Genomic DNA, 20,213 nt, shown 5'->3' on the forward strand with positions numbered 1-20,213 from the left:
GTATTTGGCGTCCAATATATTACAATCCGTACGCCTGCACAAATGAGTAAGATAACGCCTTTGGCTTTTCACTGTATATTCCTCACGAATGTAAGGAAACAAAATTGGGTTATTTACACATTTAGACATTTTGCACTGAAGTTTCTGAAAGAATACACTCACATATTACAAACTTCTCATAAGCACAGCCTAGAAAAACTGCAGTAATTCCCATTACACCATTCACCAATAGCTCTTCTTCGAAATGGCACGAAAACTCACCACGTGTATATGATAGCTAACACTAAATGTACGCTGAGAAAAAAATGGCAACAGAAAAAAGCGCAGAAAATATGCCGCAAACAGCGACAATAATTTTAAAAAACATGCTTCAAAATACTATAAATAAGGTAGTATGAAAGTATCCATAGAAAACTACATTTCAAAGACGGATAGTAAAAATGTAATAATGTGTTACTGTGTTTGTATAACTATGCTATTTGCTGCATGTTTTAGATTAAAAAAAAAAACACTGATGGCGGTGATATTTGTCGCCGAAACTAGTTTGCAAAATAAATAGACAAGTAACAAGATGTTTTGCATCAAGGCGGACTCAATTCCGATATTGTTGTAACACTAAATGGATAAACACAGAGATCAAAATAAACACAAAGAAGAAAGTTTCCCTGTTGCTCGTGAAATGAAACTTGTTTTGGTCAAATTAAAGCATATTTCAGTAGCACAGGAAAAAAACTAGTATCCAGAAGAATGTGTACGTGATTGAGAAAAACTAAAATTTTATCTCAACGCAGCATACGAAAATTGGTCATAATCGTCCATTTTCATGCAGTGGAGTGTTATAAAAGATTTTTTCAAAGTCCTTGCATCAAACGTCTAGAGATGATAGGTCACTTCATGGGGAACAACTTTCGTTACATACAGAATGTTCGCTAACGCTTCCCGACGACGCTAGACGGGCCGTACGGTTATAATTAAAGTGCAGCTACTGACGTGGTATGTACTGGTTATGCCCCTGAGAAGCAGCAGGGCGCAGGCACTCTGTGGCGTGCGTATGCCGTGTATGTTGCCTGTGATACAGTCATCTGCTTCGTATGAAAGGGCCCAGCAAAATTAAAGTTCCTGATTCGCTTCTAAAATGTCTCTCGCCGCTTAGGGACTTTCATTCTCAAGGTTTTATTGTTGAAAATCCATCAGTTGACTGGGCTAAGCCTTATGCAGCACACCTGGTTAGTAGTCGCTGCTAGATCGGTGAAATCTCGTTGTCCCATGGCCGGGGAACATCAGGTGGTTTCAGTTAAACTGCACCTACTCACAGAGGTCCAGTGTTGGCTGTAATTATCGTATGGCAGGAAAAGTTTGTAGCTCTATCAATGTGGAACAGATTTACGCTGGAAAAAAATCAATTCTAATTTTTGTCACCAGGTGCAAATCTGGCTCTGTACTGCATGTCGTCGGCATCCCTGACGCTAATACTGAACAAACTGTGTAAGTGGCGATTAATAATAAAACCATCATCAAGCCTTTCTCATTTGTTGGGCGTTTTCTGCAGACGTCTTGTTCCAGATCCATTACATATGGGAACATTTCTGCATGCTTATCTTCCACTCACAGTGCCAGATTTGCATCTGGTGGCTAAAATTGGAACTAATTTTTTTGCAGCGTAAATCAGTTCCACACTGATGTATCTACCAACTTTCGCTACCATACGATAATTACAGCCGAAACTGGACCTCTGTGTGTAGCTGCGCTTTAATTGTAACCATCCAGTACACTTTCCATTCTTAAGGATTTAATGTTGAAAATTATCAGTTTACTGGGGTAAGCAGTACGCAGCACACCTCATTAGTAGTCGCTGCTAGTTGCACTATGTAGTCAAAAGTATCCGGACACCTGGCTGCAAATGACTCACAAGTTCGTGGCGCTCTCCATCGGTAACGCTGGAATTCAATATGGTTTTGGCCCACCCTTAGCCTTGATGACAGCTTCCACTCTCGCTATCATAGGTTAAATCAGGTGCTGGAAGCTTTCTTGGGGAATGGCAGCCCATTCCTCACGGAGTGCTGCACTGAGAAGAGGTATCGATGTAAGTCAGTGAGACCTGGAACGAAGTCGGCGATGGGACGACGAGATTTCACCTACACTATGTGATCAAAAGTATCCGGACACCCTCCAAAACGTGAGTTTTTCATATTATGTGCATTGTGCTGTCACCTACTGCCAGGTACTGCATATCAGCGACATCAGTAGTCATTAAGACATCGTGAGAGAGTAGAATGGGGCGCTCTGTGGAACTCATGGACTTCGAATGTGGTCAAGTGTTTGGGTGTCATACGACTGTACGCGAGATTTCCACACGCCTAAACATCCCTAGGCCTACTGTTTTCGATGTGGTAGTGAAGTGATAACGTGAAGGGACACGTAGAGCACAAAAGCGTACAGGCCGACCTCGTGTGTTGACTTATTAAGCGGAAGGTGAGAAAACTTCGATTTCATGGTGGAGCGGCTGCTCATAAGCCACACACCACGCTGGTAAATGCGAAACGACTCCTCGCTTGATGTAAGGACCATAAACATTGGACGATTGAACAGTGGTAAAACGTTGTGCGGAGTGAGGAATGTCGGTAGACAATGTGGCGATCCGATGGCAGGGCGTGGGTATGGCGAATGCCCGGTGAACATCTGCCAGCGTGCGTAGTGCCAACAGCAAAATTCGGAGGCAGTGGTGTTATGGTGTGGTCGTGTTTTTCATGGGTGAGACTTGTATCCCTTATTTTTTGCTTGTAACTATCACAGCACAGACGTATATCGATGTTTTAAGCATCTTCTTGCTTCCCACTGTAGAAGAGCAATTCGGAGATGGCGATTTCACCTTTCAACACGATCGAGCACCTGTTCATAATGCACGGAGTGGTTACACGACAATAACACCCCTGTAATGTACTGGCCTGCACAAAGTCCTGACCTGAGTCCTATAGAACACGTTTGAGATATTTTGGAACGGCTACTTCGTGCCAGGCCTCAACGACCGTCATCGATACCTCTGCTCAGTGCAGCACTCCGTGAAGAATGGGCTGCCATTCCCCAAGAAACCTTCCAGCACCTGATTCAACGCATGCGTGCGAGAGTGGAAGCTGTCATCAAGGCTAAGAGTGGGCCAACACCGTACAGAATTGCAGCATTACGGATGGAGGGCACCACGAAGTTGTAAGTCATTTTCAGCCAGGCGTCCGGATACTTTTGATCACATAGTGTAACTAGCGGCAACTTCTATTCAGGTGTGCTGCATACTGCTTACCCCAGTAGACCGATAGATTTTCAACAAGAAATCCTGAAGAATGAAAGTTTGTAAGCGGCGGAAGATATTTTAGATGCGAATCAGGAACTTTAATAATTTTGCTGAGCCCTTTTATACGAAGCAGATGGCTGTATTGTAGGCAACACTCATGATATTTGCATGCACAGAGTGTCTACACCCTGCTGCCTCTCAGGGACATAAGTACAACAGGACGGTAGAAAGCGTCAGCGAACGCTTTGTTCCTGACAAAAGTTATTACCCAATCTGTCACCCCTTGACGTCAGATGCAAAGACGTAACAAACTCTACAGAAATTTTAAATTTTATTTTTATTTGAATATGGCCGTTTGAGATGGCCGAAACCAGTCATCTGGAAAGGTGATGTTATGACTGTTCTGGACTTTTTTTTTCTTACGATCACCAAATTTCGTTGCCGCAGCCGTACTTTCTGGAGGCGACAATAACAACTGGAGTAAGGCAGAGCGCGCACTGACCACCATGAGGTTGCGCGACGTGTTGCGCATGTCCTGGCTGACCCAGAAGCCGATGAGCGCGCTGAGGCCCAGCATGCGCTGCGCGCGGCCCAGCGTGAGCACCCAGTCGAAGGGCGCGTCCCGCTGGCCCGCCACGCCCCCCGGAGGGCCGGCGCTCACCCGCAGCTGCCGCATCACCGCCAGCATCGGCTCCACCCCCAGCCGCTCCAGCGTCTCTGCCAACACACCGGCCGCGCCGCAACGTCACCCACCTGCGCACTCTGCAATGCACTGCACTGCTGCCAAGAGGACGAGGCTTCACTGAGGGTTTGTGCTCGTGCGGGAGAAATAGACCCAGGACCAGAAGCTAATCTGAGGAATGAGTCCACACATATTATAAAAAAATGGATGTACATGTCCCTGTATGTCAGGATCAGTAAATAATGCCCTTGAATATCTGAAACTACCCTTTACAAATAGCTTCAGCTACATGAATATGTCACTCACTTCACCAAAAGAAATAACTTCTAAAATAAAATCTTTAAAAACAAAGCATTACGATGAAATATCAACAAAGTTAATTAAGGCATGTTCTTGTGAGTTTAGTACAATTATAAATTACTTGTGTAACCAGTCAATTGTAACTGCGTCATTTCCTGACTGGCTAAAATATGCAGATGTTAATTCTATTCAAGAAAGGGGATAAAGAGATACCGTCACACTACAGACCGATTTCACTTTTGCCAGCATTCTCAAAAATTTTAGAAAAAGTAATGTACAGGCAGCTTCTCAACCATCTCACCACAAATAACATATTATCAAGAACACAGTTTGGATTTCTGAAGGGTTCTGATATCGAGAAGGCTATTTACACCTACAGTGAAAATGTACTTAATTCATTAAATAACAAATTACAAGCAGCAGGTATTTTCTGTGATTTGTCAAAGGCATTTGACTGTGTGATTCACAACATCCTTTTAAATAAGTTAGAATTCTATGGTGTCACTGGCAGTGCTGCAAAATGGTTCAAGTCATACCTCGCTAACAAGAAACAAAGCGTGTCACTGCAAGGGACTAGTGAATTAAGTCATCAGTCATCATCAGAATGGGAAGAAATTACATGTGGTGTCCCACAAGGATCCTTCTTAAGGCCATTGCTTTTTTTTGTGTACATTAATGATCTCTCATCAGTTACACTGCCAGAAGCAGAGTTCGTTTTGTTTGCAGATGACACAAGTATTGCAATAAATATTATGTCGAGTGTAGTTCTAGAAAGATCTATTAATAATAGTTTCATGGATATTAATAAATGGTTTAAAACCAACTCATTGACATTAAGCTTTGAAAAGACTCACTACATGCAATTCAGAACCTGTAAGAGGTTTCCACACAGCATATGCATAAAGTATGAAGAAGAGCACATAGAAGAAGTTGACAGTCTTAAATTCCTGGGATTACAACTTGATAATAAATTCAGTTGGCAGGAGCACACCACAGAACTGCAGAAACGCCTTAACAAATCTGTATTGCAATTCGAGTGTTAGCAGACATAGGCGACATAAAAATGAAAAAGCTTGCATACTTTGCCTACTTTCATTCACTAATGTCATGTGGTATAATATTTTGGGGTAACTCTTCAAGTCAAAGAAAAGTTTTCAAAGTCCAAAAGCGTGTAATACGTATTACTTGTGGAGTAAATTCGCAGATGTCCTGTAGAAACCTCTTCAAAGAACTGGGTATATTCCGGGTTCCCGGGTTCGATTCCCGGTGGGGTCAGGGATTTTCTCTGCCTCGTGATGACTGGGTGTTGTGTGATGTCCTTAGGTTAGTTAGGTTTAAGTAGTTCTAAGTTCTAGTGGACTGATGACCATAGATGTTAACTCCCATAGTGCTCAGAGCCATTTGAGACATTTTTTGAACTGGGTATACTAACTACTGCCTCTCAGTATATTTACTCCTTAATGAAATTTGTCCTAAATAATATATCTCTTTTTCGAACAAACAGCTCAGTTCATACATACAATACCAGGAACAAAAATGATCTGCACAAGGACTTAAAAGCACTTACTTTAGTTCAAAAAGGGGTTTGCCAGCAAACATAAAAAATTTAGTTACAAATAAAGATCAGTTTAAAAGGAGCCTGAAAGACTTACTAGTGGCCAACTCCCTCTACTCAATTGACGAATTTCTTAATAGAAACAAATGATGTATTGTATATATTCATACTATTAATATTGTTATTTCAGCAAAAAAAAAAAAAAAAAAAAAAAAAAGACATGTTCCACATCCACGAAGCTCTCCTCAGCACGGATCTATGGAATGAAGAACTAATCTAATCTAATCTAATCTAATGTCCCACATCTTCTCCTAAACCACTGTAGCGATTTCAAGTGAACTTGGTATACATATCACATACTGTCCGGAAAACATCACTGTAGGTTAAGAAACACGTACCTACGAAACGCCCAAATACCCATACTTTAGTCATTCAGTATTTGAGAATGAGAACACTTAAGGCCTTGTTCAAATAACTTACGGGTCGACGTCGTCGACCACTGCCGGTATTTCGACAAGAGCACACCCTGTCATTCTCAAGGTACAGCTGCATGGAGGAAGTCATGTGCAAGGGAATTTAATACCTCGGTTCACAGAGGAGAAACAAGGAAGATATCACACACAGAACAAGTAATCGCAGAGTCAACACACAACCAAAGATAAGCAACACCAGAAATGTCGATAGTGACTATTAATCAACAGGTGACTTAATACTAATTCTCTCCCTCTGTTTTCTGATGAGAGACAGAGCCGGATTGCGAGCAGCATTTAAACAAAATCCACCATCTCTGTTTATAAGGTTGCTTGACAGTCTGATTTCAACGGCTTCCTTAGTAACACTATCCCAATAGCTGGACGTGCAAGCCAGAATCTCCGTGTTGTTGTATTCCACAGGATGACCGGTGTCAAGGCAATGTTCTGCAATAGCGGATTTGCTCGGCTGTTGTAAGCGTGTGTGACGCTTATGTTCAATACAACGGTCTTCCACAGTCCTGATTGTCTCGCATATACACTCCTGGAAATTGAAATAAGAACACCGTGAATTCATTGTCCCAGGAAGGGGAATCTTTATTGACACATTCCTGGGGTCAGATACATCACATGATCACACTGACAGAACCACAGGCACATAGACACAGGCAACAGAGCATGCACAATGTCGGCACTAGTACAGTGTATATCCACCTTTCGCAGCAATGCAGGCTGCTATTCTCCCATGGAGACGATCGTAGAGATGCTGGATGTAGTCCTGTGGAACGGCTTGCCATGCCATTTCCACCTGGCGCCTCAGTTGGACCAGCGTTCGTGCTGGACGTGCAGACCGCGTGAGACGACGCTTCATCCAGTCCCAAACATGCTCAATGGGGGACAGATCCGGAGATCTTGCTGGCCAGGGTAGTTGACTTACACCTTCTAGAGCACGTTGGGTGGCACGGGATACATGCGGACGTGCATTGTCCTGTTGGAACAGCAAGTTCCCTTGCCGGTCTAGGAATGGTAGAACGATGGGTTCGATGACGGTTTGGATGTACCGTGCACTATTCAGTGTCCCCTCGACGATCACCAGTGGTGTACGGCCAGTGTAGGAGATCGCTCCCCACACCATGATGCCGGGTGTTGGCCCTGTGTGCCTCGGTCGTATGCAGTCCTGATTGTGGCGCTCACCTGCACGGCGCCAAACACGCATACGACCATCATTGGCACCAAGGCAGAAGCGACTCTCATCGCTGAAGACGACACGTCTCCATTCGTCCCTCCATTCACGCCTGTCGCGACACCACTGGAGGCGGGCTGCACGATGTTGGGGCGTGAGCGGAAGACGGCCTAACGGTGTGCGGGACCGTAGCCCAGCTTCGTGGAGACGGTTGCGAATGGTCCTCGCCGATACCCCAGGAGCAACAGTGTCCCTAATTTGCTCGGAAGCGGCGGTGCGGTCCCCTACGGCACTGCGTAGGAACCTACGGTCTTGGCGTGCATCCGTGCGTCGCTGCGGTCCGGTCCCAGGTGGACGGGCATGTGCACCTTCCGCCGACCACTGGCGACAACATCGATGTACTGTGGAGACCTCACGCCCCACGTGTTGAGCAATTCGGCGGTACGTCCACCCGGCCTCCCGCATGCCCACTATACGCCCTCGCTCAAAGTCCGTCAACTGCACATACGGTTCACGTCCACGCTGTCGCGGCATGCTACCAGTGTTAAAGACTGCGATGGAGCTCCGGATGCCACGCCAAACTGGCTGACACTGACGGCGGCGGTGCACAAATGCTGCGCAGCTAGCGCCATTCGACGGCCAACACCGCGGTTCCTGGTGTGTCCGCTGTGCCGTGCTTGTGATCATTGCTTGTACAGCCCTCTCGCAGTGTCCGGAGCAAGTATGGTGGGTCTGACACACCAGTGTCAATGTGTTCTTTTTTCCATTTCCAGGAGTGTATTTACCTACGTACGTTCAGCGGCGTATGTAGATACTGTATGCGAAATTTGTTCCGAATGTAATTAGCAGTAAACAAGAAATTAATTAAGACGTCAGACATGATGCCGCCGTTTTTCACACTTCTCAGTATTTTACTTCGTATCTTCTAAAAAATGTGTCGTAAAGCGATACATATTTGTAATTTCAGCGGCATATGCGGATACTGTGTGGTAGAGTTGCGAATAGAATTAGTAGTAAGGAAGTAATAAATTAAAACGTGATGCATGATGTTGCGGTTTTTCATGCATCTCAGTATTTGATGTCGTATCTCGTGAACTATGTGTCGTTCAAATGTTCAAATGTGTGTGAAATCTTATGGGACTTAACTGCTAAGGTCATCAGTCCCTAAGCTTACACACTACTTAACCTAAATTATCCTAAGGACAAACACACACACCTATACCCGAGGGAGGACTCGAACCTCCGCCGGGACAAACCGCACAGTCCATGACTGCAGCGCCTCAAACCGCTCGGCTAATCCAGCGCGGCGAACTATGTGTCGTACGATGATATAATTCTTCTGGTACATTCAGTGGTACATCGGAATATTCTCAGAAAAATATGCCGCGAAGACAGTTTATAGTAAAGAAGTAATAAATTAAAAATTGGCAGTTTTACTGCATGAACAGCGAAGATGTTGTAAGGGATAAAATTTTTTCCTCTTCATCATTTTATGGGGGTCGTCAGCGAGAACAAGTTTCGTAAGAGTTTGAAACTATGCGTTAAGTTCGTTGCAAGTCCTTAAGTGTGAGACCTTAACTTTCTCCGGCGAACTGAATGTTGAAATAACTTACGGGTTTGCTGCCGGGTGACATCTCGAAGTGACCTTTCGTCAGAATGGTTATAGTGAGAGGCAGATCAAACGTGCGCTGCGCTATCAGCCTTCTGTGCAACGGGTGAGTGACGATAGCAACGAAGTGGCACCTAAGTCAACGGCCATTTTGCCTTACGCAGGAAGCAGTTCCAACAGGATTGGCCGTATTTTGCGGAAATATGATGTGAAATGTGTTTTTCGACCACTTTCTAAGATTAAGGCCCTGTTGGCGTCCGTAAAAGATGATTTTGGTTTTCGTAAGGCTGGTGTGTATTCCTTGCAGTTGCGGCATGTCATATACACTCCTGGAAATGGAAAAAAGAACACATTGACACCGGTGTGTCAGACCCACCATACTTGCTCCGGACACTGCGAGAGGGCTGTACAAGCAATGATCACACGCACGGCACAGCGGACACACCAGGAACCGCGGTGTTGGCCGTCGAATGGCGCTAGCTGCGCAGCATTTGTGCACCGCCGCCGTCAGTGTCAGCCAGTTTGGCGTGGCATCCGGAGCTCCATCGCAGTCTTTAACACTGGTAGCATGCCGCGACAGCGTGGACGTGAACCGTATGTGCAGTTGACGGACTTTGAGCGAGGGCGTATAGTGGGCATGCGGGAGGCCGGGTGGACGTACCGCCGAATTGCTCAACACGTGGGGCGTGAGGTCTCCACAGTACATCGATGTTGTCGCCAGTGGTCGGCGGAAGGTGCACGTGCCCGTCGACCTGGGACCGGTCCGCAGCGACGCACGGATGCACGCCAAGACCGTAGGATCCTACGCAGTGCCGTAGGGGACCGCACCGCCGCTTCCCAGCAAATTAGGGACACTGTTGCTCCTGGGGTATCGGCGAGGACCATTCGCAACCGTCTCCATGAAGCTGGGCTACGGTCCCGCACACCGTTAGGCCGTCTTCCGCTCACGCCCCAACATCGTGCAGCCCGCCTCCAGTGGTGTCGCGACAGGCGTGAATGGAGGGACGAATGGAGACGTGTCGTCTTCAGCGATGAGAGTCGCTTCTGCCTTGGTGCCAATGATGGTCGTATGCGTGTTTGGCGCCGTGCAGGTGAGCGCCACAATCAGGACTGCATACGACCGAGGCACACAGGGCCAACACCCGGCATCATGGTGTGGGGAGCGATCTCCTACACTGGCCGTACACCACTGGTGATCGTCGAGGGGACACTGAATAGTGCACGGTACATCCAAACCGTCATCGAACCCATCGTTCTACCATTCCTAGACCGGCAAGGGAACTTGCTGTTCCAACAGGACAATGCACGTCCGCATGTATCCCGTGCCACCCAACGTGCTCTAGAAGGTGTAAGTCAACTACCCTGGCCAGCAAGATCTCCGGATCTGTCCCCCATTGAGCATGTTTGGGACTGGATGAAGCGTCGTCTCACGCGGTCTGCACGTCCAGCACGAACGCTGGTCCAACTGAGGCGCCAGGTGGAAATGGCATGGCAAGCCGTTCCACAGGACTACATCCAGCATCTCTACGATCGTCTCCATGGGAGAATAGCAGCCTGCATTGCTGCGAAAGGTGGATATACACTGTACTAGTGCCGACATTGTGCATGCTCTGTTGCCTGTGTCTATGTGCCTGTGGTTCTGTCAGTGTGATCATGTGATGTATCTGACCCCAGGAATGTGTCAATAAAGTTTCCCCTTCCTGGGACAATGAATTCACGGTGTTCTTATTTCAATTTCCAGGAGTGTATATTATCGTACGATGTATAGTTCACGAGATATAACCTCACAAACAGTGAGATGCGTGAAAAATTGCCGCATCATTACTTCTTTACTTGTAACTCTATTTATAACATATTTCGCAGACAGTACACACATATACCACTGCACGACCAGCAAAATTATCTTATTCTACCGCAAAAAAATGGCTCTGAGCACTATGGGACTTAACATCTGAGGTCATCAGTCCCCTAGAACTTAGAACTAATTAAACCTAACTAACCTAAGGACATCATACACATCCATGGCCGAGGCAGGATTCGAACCTGCGACCGTAGCAGTCGCGCGGTTCCGGACTGAGCGCCTAGAACCGCTCGGCCACCGCGGCCGCCGATTCTACCGCACGCAGTTAGGAAGAAGATACGACGCCATAAACACTGGGCTGCGTGAAATGACACTGTAAGGCGAAATTTGCTGGAGATACGGATGAAATACGTGTACAAATACGTGTGAAATATGTTAAATATATGTGAAATATATTTGAAATGTGCGTACGCGGGGAAAGCCACGGTATAAAGGTCATCCTAGACCCATGGAACGATTTCAACCAAATTTGCTACACACAGTAGTTGGAATCTGTGAAGAAATACTGTGGGGGCAGGAAATACGAGAGTGCTATTAGGGTGAGCATTATAACGTGGAGAGAGAAGGGGGGAGGAGTAGATGAGCTGACAGGGAGGGGGAAGGAGGAGATGAGCTCAAATGAGGGTACCAGGACGTGGACAGACAGAGCAGAGAAAGGAAACAGGAAGAGACGAGCAGGGAAACAAGGGAAGGGAAGATAGAGAGAGGAGGAAGACGAAATAGACAGAGGGATGGCGGAGGAGGAGTTGGTATTAGAAAGAGGAGGAGGAGATAGGCGGGCGGGGAAGGTGGAGATCGACGGATGGAGGAAGAGGACCAGATTGACAGAGGGGAGAAAGGCGGAGGTGAACAAAGAGAGAGGCAGGACGAGATGGGTAGAGAAAGGGGAAGATAGACAAAAAGTCGTGGGTGGAGGAGGTGGAGAGGAAGTGGCGGTAGGAAGAAATAGATTAATAGAAAACTGGAATAAATGAATGTCGGCACAGCGCTGCGTACTGAGCTAATTACTGATATAAAAAGCTTTATATCACATTCGTCATTTGTTTTCTTGTTTATAGTAAACCTGTCACATTCTGTTGATCGCAAGCAATTACCATGTACAGCCACCACTGTAAGGAGCTGAAATTTAGCTTAGATTGTCACTTTACAGCTAGAAAGATGGGCCAGCACGGGCTGTTGCACGCCGAGTTGGCGTTTACCACAGTGACGTCATACTCTGTAGCAGCTCACACAACTAACCTGCCACCTTGTCTGTCGGCTGTAAAGAAGTCCTTTTAGAATTTATCTGGCGAAAACGTCACGCAGTCAGCTGCTGTTTGCATATAGCACTACGTGTACTATGCACTGAGCTAGTCGGTGGTATAATGCACGAAAAAAGAAGAAGAAGAAGAAGAAGAAGAGGAGGAGGAGGATACACGACGAAGGAATTATCCGAATGGGACGGAAATGGATAGATATGATGTACATTTGTAGACACACAGCCCATGGGTTGTCGTGTGTTACCGGTATCTTACTGAAACGATAGCCCAGTAAGGGTTGCCTTTAAGGGCAACAAAATGGGGCGCAGGGTATTGTCGACATACCGGTCTGCTCTAAGGGTGCCTCAGATGACAGACAAACGGGTCGTGATGTAAAAAGAAATTGCACCCTCCCCCCCCCCCCCCCCCCCAACCATCACTTCTGGCGACCTGGAATCTCACTGGCTGGAGAAGAATTGTCTTCAGTCATGAGGCCCGCTTCCAGCTGAGCCCCAATGACCAGCAACAGCTCTGGGATACAAACCTGACTGTCGCCTGTCGTAAAGCCCGACAACCAGGGGTGATGGTTTGGAGTACCATATCTTTCCATAGCAGGACCCCTTCGGTTGTCATCCGTGTTACCCTTACAGCACAGCGGTACGTCGACAATACTGTGCAACCCGTTTTGTTGCCCTTAATGGAAGCCATTCTGGGCTTACAAAATGGTTCAAATGGCTCTGAGCACTATGGGACTGAGGTCATCAGTCCCCTAGAACTACTTAAACCAGCTAACCTAAGGACATCACAAACATCCATGTCCGAGGCAGGATTCGAACCTGCGACCATAGCGGTCGCTCGGTTCCAGACTGAAGCGCCTAGAACCGCTCGGCCATAGCGGCCGGCCTGGGGTTACATTTCAGCAATATAACGTCCGCCCGCACACGGTGAGAGTTTCTACTACCTGTCTTCGTGCTTGCCAAACGGTACCTTGGCCAGCAAAGTCGCCGGATCTCAGTCCTGCTGAGAACGTTTGGAGCAGTTTGGGCACCGCCCTTCCACAAACTGGGGATTTTGGCGATCCAACACGCCAGTTGGACAGAATGTGGCACGGTATCCGTCAGAAGGCCATCCAGCAACTGTGTCAATCAACGTTAAGCCGAAGGTCCAGAGGAGGACGACGCATTACTGACTTGTTCAAGTTGTAAACCTCTGTCTCTTGAGTGACTCGTTCAGTTTTTCTGAAACTGTACTCATGTGTTTGTTGTACACTTATATCTACCGATGTCCGTGCCGTTCGGATAATTCCTTCGTGGTGCATCTATTTTTATCTTAGGGTGTATGCGCCTATACATAGTTAATCCTTGTCTTTTGCAGATGATGGGTTGCTGAACAATCAAAGGCGGTGGTATTAATTGATATATTCGCGGCAGCCAAATGTACTCTGCACTTCAACTAAACAAATCGTACAAATTTTTGTTTCTTCGATGACCATCATTCCAGCTACTTTTGTTACACAAAAAGTACTCATAGTGTGCCATAATTTCAAAGACTCTACACTATAAGTACCGAATAACATCACACAAACACACGGTTTCATAGCGACTGAACACACGCGTGGGATATTCCTCTTTGGCAACCAGACTGTCAGTTGGTAACAGGTGACGTCAGTCGCTTTCAGGGGGAAGACTCGTGCAGGCAGAACTGTTCCCTTGGGCGATAGCGATGCCTCTCTGAGTATGCTGAATGGGCAACGTGTGTCAAAGCTTTTGCATCTCCAGCTATCTGCGAAATTCCTGTAATATGTTTAGGACAGGTTATGCACGTTGCGAGTTACTTTGTGAACGCCATATTCATGATTAGGACATATTTGTCTTGGTAACTATTTCACTATTGTGGCGCATGTTTTCTGAAAGCCGTTATATCCTCCCTTCCGTTCTGAGAATTTAATGTGTGGTGTCACCGCCAGACACTACACTTGCTAGGTGGTAGCCTTTAAGTCGGCCGCGGTCCGTTAGTATACGTCGGACCCGCGTGTCGCCATTGTCAGTGATTGCAGACGGAGCGCCGCCACACGGCAGGTCTAGAGAGACTTCCTAGCACTCGCCCCAGTTGTACAGCCGACTTTGCTAGCGATGGTTCACTGACAAATTACGCTCTCATTTGCCGGGACGATAGTTAGCATAGCCTTCAGCTACGTCATTTGCTACGACCTAGCAAGGCGCCATTACCAGTTACTATTGATGCTGTAAAACATGTACCGTCAAGAGCGATGTTCACCAATTATGGATTAAAGTTAAGTATTCCAGAAGATACGTACGTTTTTTGCTAGCCTCAATTCCTTGTCCTGTTCCAGACCTCACGCCAGCCTGCGTATGAAGTGATCTTTTCTGACGAATTCGTTTAATGTACAGGTAGAGTTTATTTCCATGTTTGTACCCAGCTGATTGTTACTGATAGTGTCGTTTAACCATTTTTTCGGGCGGCAGTCAACAGCAGAAATATATTTAGAGACACACATAACACAATGTATTGTAATTCGTATTTAATACGCGTAGATAACGAACACAATAAAGCACTGTGTTATGCATTTATCAAGATTTCGTTTAAAAAAGAGAAGCATGCATTTTCATTCGCTGTAAATGCAGCTCTTTAACCGTATACGTTTTCTTAGTCACAAAAAAAGCGTAACGCAGAGAGAGATTTTGATTCACACCTCCACACTTCCCGTTGACTACTGAAAGCCACCTCGTATAAGTATACAAACTCGCATTGCATAGCAGCGTGACTTATTTTTGGTCCACTGGTAGTATCGTGAGTTATTTGTGGTGCATATGCAGACAATTATATTTCAGATGCTGTTTCGGAGTAGAGCAGATATGTTGTTGCATAAGTAATCATTTTTTTTCTGGAACATGAGGGGCAGCTCCTTCTTTGCATTTTAAGGTCGAAGAACGTATTTCCACTTTCGTACAAGTTACCAGCCAGAACCAGTAACCGTTGACAACGACGTTTTACTATAGGGCATTTCACATTGCAAAGTCTTAACTGTCCAAAGGCAAGTTGTAGATTAATGAGTATCACAGATAATAACTTCTAATGCTGGAACCGTTAAATATTAACGGAAACAAACAGATAGTAAATTTCAGATTTTAGTTTCACATGATAATTTTTCACACAATACGCATTCAGTCACTAAGTCACACACTACTAATCTCAACATGCGATTATCACATGTTGCAGCCAAAGAATAACAATCGTTAAAAAGGTTTCACATGAACAGGTTACCTGGTTACATTTAGAAAATTTCAAACTTCATTATGAGTCACACATAATTATTCTTAATCCAAGCCAAGGCCGACTTTCTGGCATTTCAGCACTAGAACTCGATAGGCTTTGCGACTTTAAGTTGTTTCTGGATTGACAGTACGCTGGCAATCGTTACATAAATGTTCCACTTCTCAGTTAACTAAAAACAATATTAACGCAGGGAATTTATGAAGAGATATATATCCTGTGGTCCATTTTTGTGGCCATTGCCTATTTTGTTCAATATTTATTATCGGAATATTGCGTTGTGGTGCTCAAGCAGCGAGCGTGGTGTGACTTCTTGTTACTTGCTACAAATGATCTTCTCATACAGAACACCCTCCCAACTTCACTTTGATCCGTGGCCTTTACGTCAGAAGTATCGGACTAATGCCATTTGTGGTCTCTGATCGCGTCCCTTTCTCCTCGACATTTTTTAAAAATGTAATATTATTTGTAGTAAAGGAATGTAAATGAAAAAAAGAGCTGTGACAACGAACGATGCGCTCTAAAGTCCCGAAACAATTCAGAGCTGTCGCATTGTCAGCGACGTCCAGTAGTGAGTGTCGAACTGCCTGACGTTTTGTACCGACGCTCAGCGACACTGACACTGGACCGTGTTATAGCAGTGTGTCCGCCCTCTGTGACGTGCGCGTCCGACAGCTTCCAGAGGGGAGGTTAATTTGGTGTCACAGTAATTAACGCTGCGTTATGCGACACTTGTCCTGATTGGTCGTAAATATGAAAGAGTGCCCAGATTGATTTTCATTTGCTTTTTTTTTTTTCATGCATACGCTTACAAACATCCGCTGGTCACACGTACAAAACAGGGACACCGTTTTTGCTGCGAGTAAAACTGTGCCACACATAACGCCTCTCTTTATTGAACAGTCTATCTCCGTGGATGAGATGGCGCCGATGACCCAGGAGTTTACAACCACGAAACCTTAATAACAATAATAATAATAACTACAATTGTAATAATCATCATCAACGTCATCAATTGATGAGGGGCAGATGGGTCGTTCTGCCACACAGAATCCCGGCACCAGGAAGAATATTTCGTTATTTAATTATCAGTTCTTACTTTCCTGTCTTTGACGCTTTCCCGCTTCCTTAACCAACATGTGACGAACCGCAGTGGTCTTCTCTGGAAGTTCTTTATTAGCCCTGCCGATCCTATCTCGTATGGATCCCAGAATGGCTAGCAGTATACAAGTACTGGTCGAACGAGAGTTTTGTAAGCTGCCTCCTTCGCGAGTGGACCACACTCCCCGAGGATCATGTCAATGAATCTCAGTCTGGTACAGCCTTCCCTATCATTGGTTGTGGCATTTCCACTTTAATTCTCTCCTTAGGCACACCCGTTTTTAAATGGTGTGGCTAGTTCAATGATCGTTCAGAAATCGGGTATTCCTACAGTAATGGGTCTTTCCGCCTATGTAGGAAAACTGGAACTCTGTCTCGCAGAGAGATAATCGACGAGGAAGCTGAGAGTGTGGTTTCTAGACTAGACGCTACTGCCAAAATGTAGACTGCAGTAGGAGGATCCTGCCCTCATATTGCGCAGTCCTCAAATTACCCTCGAATAACTGGCGTACTGTACGTGGTACCAGTCCAAGACATGACTGACCTACCTCACTACTGAACGCGCGAGACAGCGTACTTCTGACGAGTATTGGTACAAGCTCGTTTCCACACTACTTTGTGATACAAGCAGCTTTGGATATGAGGACGCAGATTTACCCTCAGCTCGATAACACGGGTAGTTGTGCGTAGCAATTTCCTGTAGTCACTAGAGACTCCTGTAAAAGACACACAAACTATGCGAATCAGGAGAGTTGCGCAGTTTATAATCTGAATTAAGTACTATATAAAATTTTGCTTGTTGACGAAACCATCCAAATGAACGTGGTCTTCGTCGCTATACCAAACCATGCTGAGCGTACTAATACCCATCATGCCCCGCGGCCAACCGCGCAGTTTGAACGTCCTAAGGCAAACCGCTCAGAAATTATGACGGTTTTATTTCGTATATTTCAGTAATTCTCACCCTGTAAATGCCTTTGGTGTGGAAGGACGTCGTTTCGTTTCTCGGTACCTCCTCAGACTTTTTTGTGAGGCAGGGAGGTCTGGAACGGGGTCCGCTCGGCCTCTTGAGCCCAAATGAGGAACTGCTTGAATTAAGAAGCAGCAGCTGGTTTCACCACGATTCATGTACTGTCAGTAAGGACTGGAGGTGTTTGTGATAGGCTCATCACACGTCCCTCAATCACAAGTCGCTGGTCGTACTGCTTTGTAAGCAGCAGACGGACCGGTAAGAATACACTTAAGAACCTAATCAGTGAGTGGTGGCAGTTGTATAAGTGTATGTTTGTCCGAAACATAAAACGGAAGCAAAACTGTTTGAATTTGGTTTGAAATATCTGTAATTTCTAGTTGAGAGAATATTATTTTATCCATCCTCAGCTACTGTAGTCGCATGTGATGAATTACTAAGCAACCGGTTGCATAGAAGAAATTTAATTTCTCTACCTGTTTCGGACACTTAGTGCTCTTCTTCAGAAGCTTATACCTATCGCATTATTTGAGACTTGGAAAAAAATGCGATACGTATAAGCTTCTGAAGAAGAGCACTAAGTGTCCGAAACTGATAAAGAAATTAAATTTCTTTTATGCAACTGGTTGCTTATTGTTTCATTATACACTACTGGCCATTAAAATGGCTACACCACGAAGATGACGTGCTACAGACGCGAAATTTAACCGACATGAAGAAGATGCTGTGATATGGAAATGATTAGCTTTTCAGAGCATTCACACAAGGTTGGCGCCGGTGACGACACCTACAACGTGCTGACATGAGGAAAGTTTCCAACTGATTTCTCATTAAAAAACAGCAGTTGACCGGCGTTGCCTGTTGAAACGTTGTTGTGGTGCCTCGCGTAAGGAGGAAAAACGCGTACCATCACGTTTCCGACTTTGATAAACGTCCGATCGTAGCCTATCGAGATTCCGGTTTATCGTATCGCGACATTGCTGCTCGCGTTGGTCGAGATCCAGTGACTGTTAGCAGAATATGGAATCGGTGGGTTCTGGAGGGTAATACGGAACGCCGTGCTGGATCCCAAGGGCCTCATATCACTAGCAGTCGAGATGACAGGCATCTTATCCTCACGGCTGTAAAGGATCGTGCAGCCACGTCTCGATCCTTGGTATCAACAGATAGGGACGTTTGCAAGACAACAACCATCTGCACGAACAGGGGGGTGCCATTGGTTACACGTCTCGGTCACCTCTTGTTCGCATTGAGGGTACTTTGAACAGTGGACGTTACATTTCAGATGTGTTACGACCCGTGGCTCTACCCTTCATTCGATCCCTGCGAAACCCTACATTTCAGGAGGATAATGCACGACCGCATGTTGCAGGTCCTGTACAGGCCTTTCTGGATACAGCACATTCTCCAGATCTCTCACCAATTGAAAATGTCTGGTCAATGGTGGCCGACCAACTGCCTCGTCACAATACGCCAGTCACTACTCTTGATGAACTGTGGTCTCGTGTTGAAGCTGCACATGCAGGTGTACCTGTACACGCCATCCAAGCTCTGTTTGACTCAATGCCCAGGCGTATCAAGGCCGTTATTACGGCCAGAGGTGGTTGTTCTGGGTACTGATTTCTGAGGATCTATGCACCCAAATTGCGTGAAAATATAATCACATGTCAGTTCTAGTATAATATATTTGTCCAATGAATACCCGTTTATCATCTGCATTTCTTCTTGGTGTAGCAATTTTAACGGCCAGTAGTGTATATTTGAGAGTGTTCAGATTTCAGAGTTAGATATTGCTGAAACAATTCTCGCGCTTGCGGACCGGCCGTAAGTACTTGTCTAGCAGCGTTTACCAAGGGACGTCGTGTGTGTTGGCGGCTGGGTTTGCTTTTAGCCATGCGTGGTACTCACGCAGTATACTCCATCGAGGATGAAAGTAGAGATTTCTCACGGAAAGGCTAGCTGACACCACATGCTGAAGAGTTACAATCTGTCTGTCTGACGCGATCTGGCCTGTTTCAGTGAGGGGTGAGCTGTGTCCACTCTTTTCCAATGATACAGAACACTGATATCGATATCTGCAGTGTTGGGAGGCGAGGACACTGGCCGAATTGCAGCAACTGCATTTAGCTACATCTGTTTCATATTTAAGGTTCCTGTTATTTGCTCAATTACCTGGAGTTACGAAATTACAGCGATCCAAAAACTAAGGTCTTGTTTATTGGCCTTGCAACGTATCCAGTTCTTGTGTTGATTGCCCACGGTCCTTTGTAAGATTGCCACATTTTTTTTCTATAAACAATAAATGCTATTACTTTAAGAGAATAATCGTGTTTATCATATTTATAATACAGGTCGCCTTAAACTTGATTTTATTAAAAGTGGCGCGTCCCGGAAGAATAAGGTTCCGTCTCCATCATACACACAGCCTGGAATGAATCACAATATCCTCCCCAATAAAAACACAAAAGCTTCGACGAGATGCTATAAATCGTAACTGTGGCTACAGCGCATATTTGCACAGCCGTGAGACACATAGACACTATCGTTGAAGATAACATTTCTTGAGATGGTATGCATATATTCTTTCAAGTACAGTTAACGCCGCAATCAAAGGAGGGACACAATTACCAGGACAGAAAACTATCAAGATATGCCAAATGTATT

The 20,213-nt window shown here is 45.6% G+C and overlaps 1 protein-coding gene across 1 annotated transcript in view; it reads right to left on the reverse strand.

Annotated features, from left to right (window-relative positions):
- Positions 1-20,213, reverse strand: part of LOC124606918 (neprilysin-4-like) — a 734,039-nt gene that overhangs the window by 148,984 nt on the left and 564,842 nt on the right. Inside the window, exon 7 of the mRNA XM_047139027.1 lies at positions 3,789-4,003. Coding sequence (XP_046994983.1) covers positions 3,789-4,003 — 215 coding nt within the window. The remainder of the gene's footprint in view (positions 1-3,788; positions 4,004-20,213) is intronic.

This window comes from Schistocerca americana, chromosome 3 (assembly GCF_021461395.2).
Source record: "Schistocerca americana isolate TAMUIC-IGC-003095 chromosome 3, iqSchAmer2.1, whole genome shotgun sequence".
NCBI lineage: Eukaryota > Metazoa > Arthropoda > Insecta > Orthoptera > Acrididae > Schistocerca > Schistocerca americana.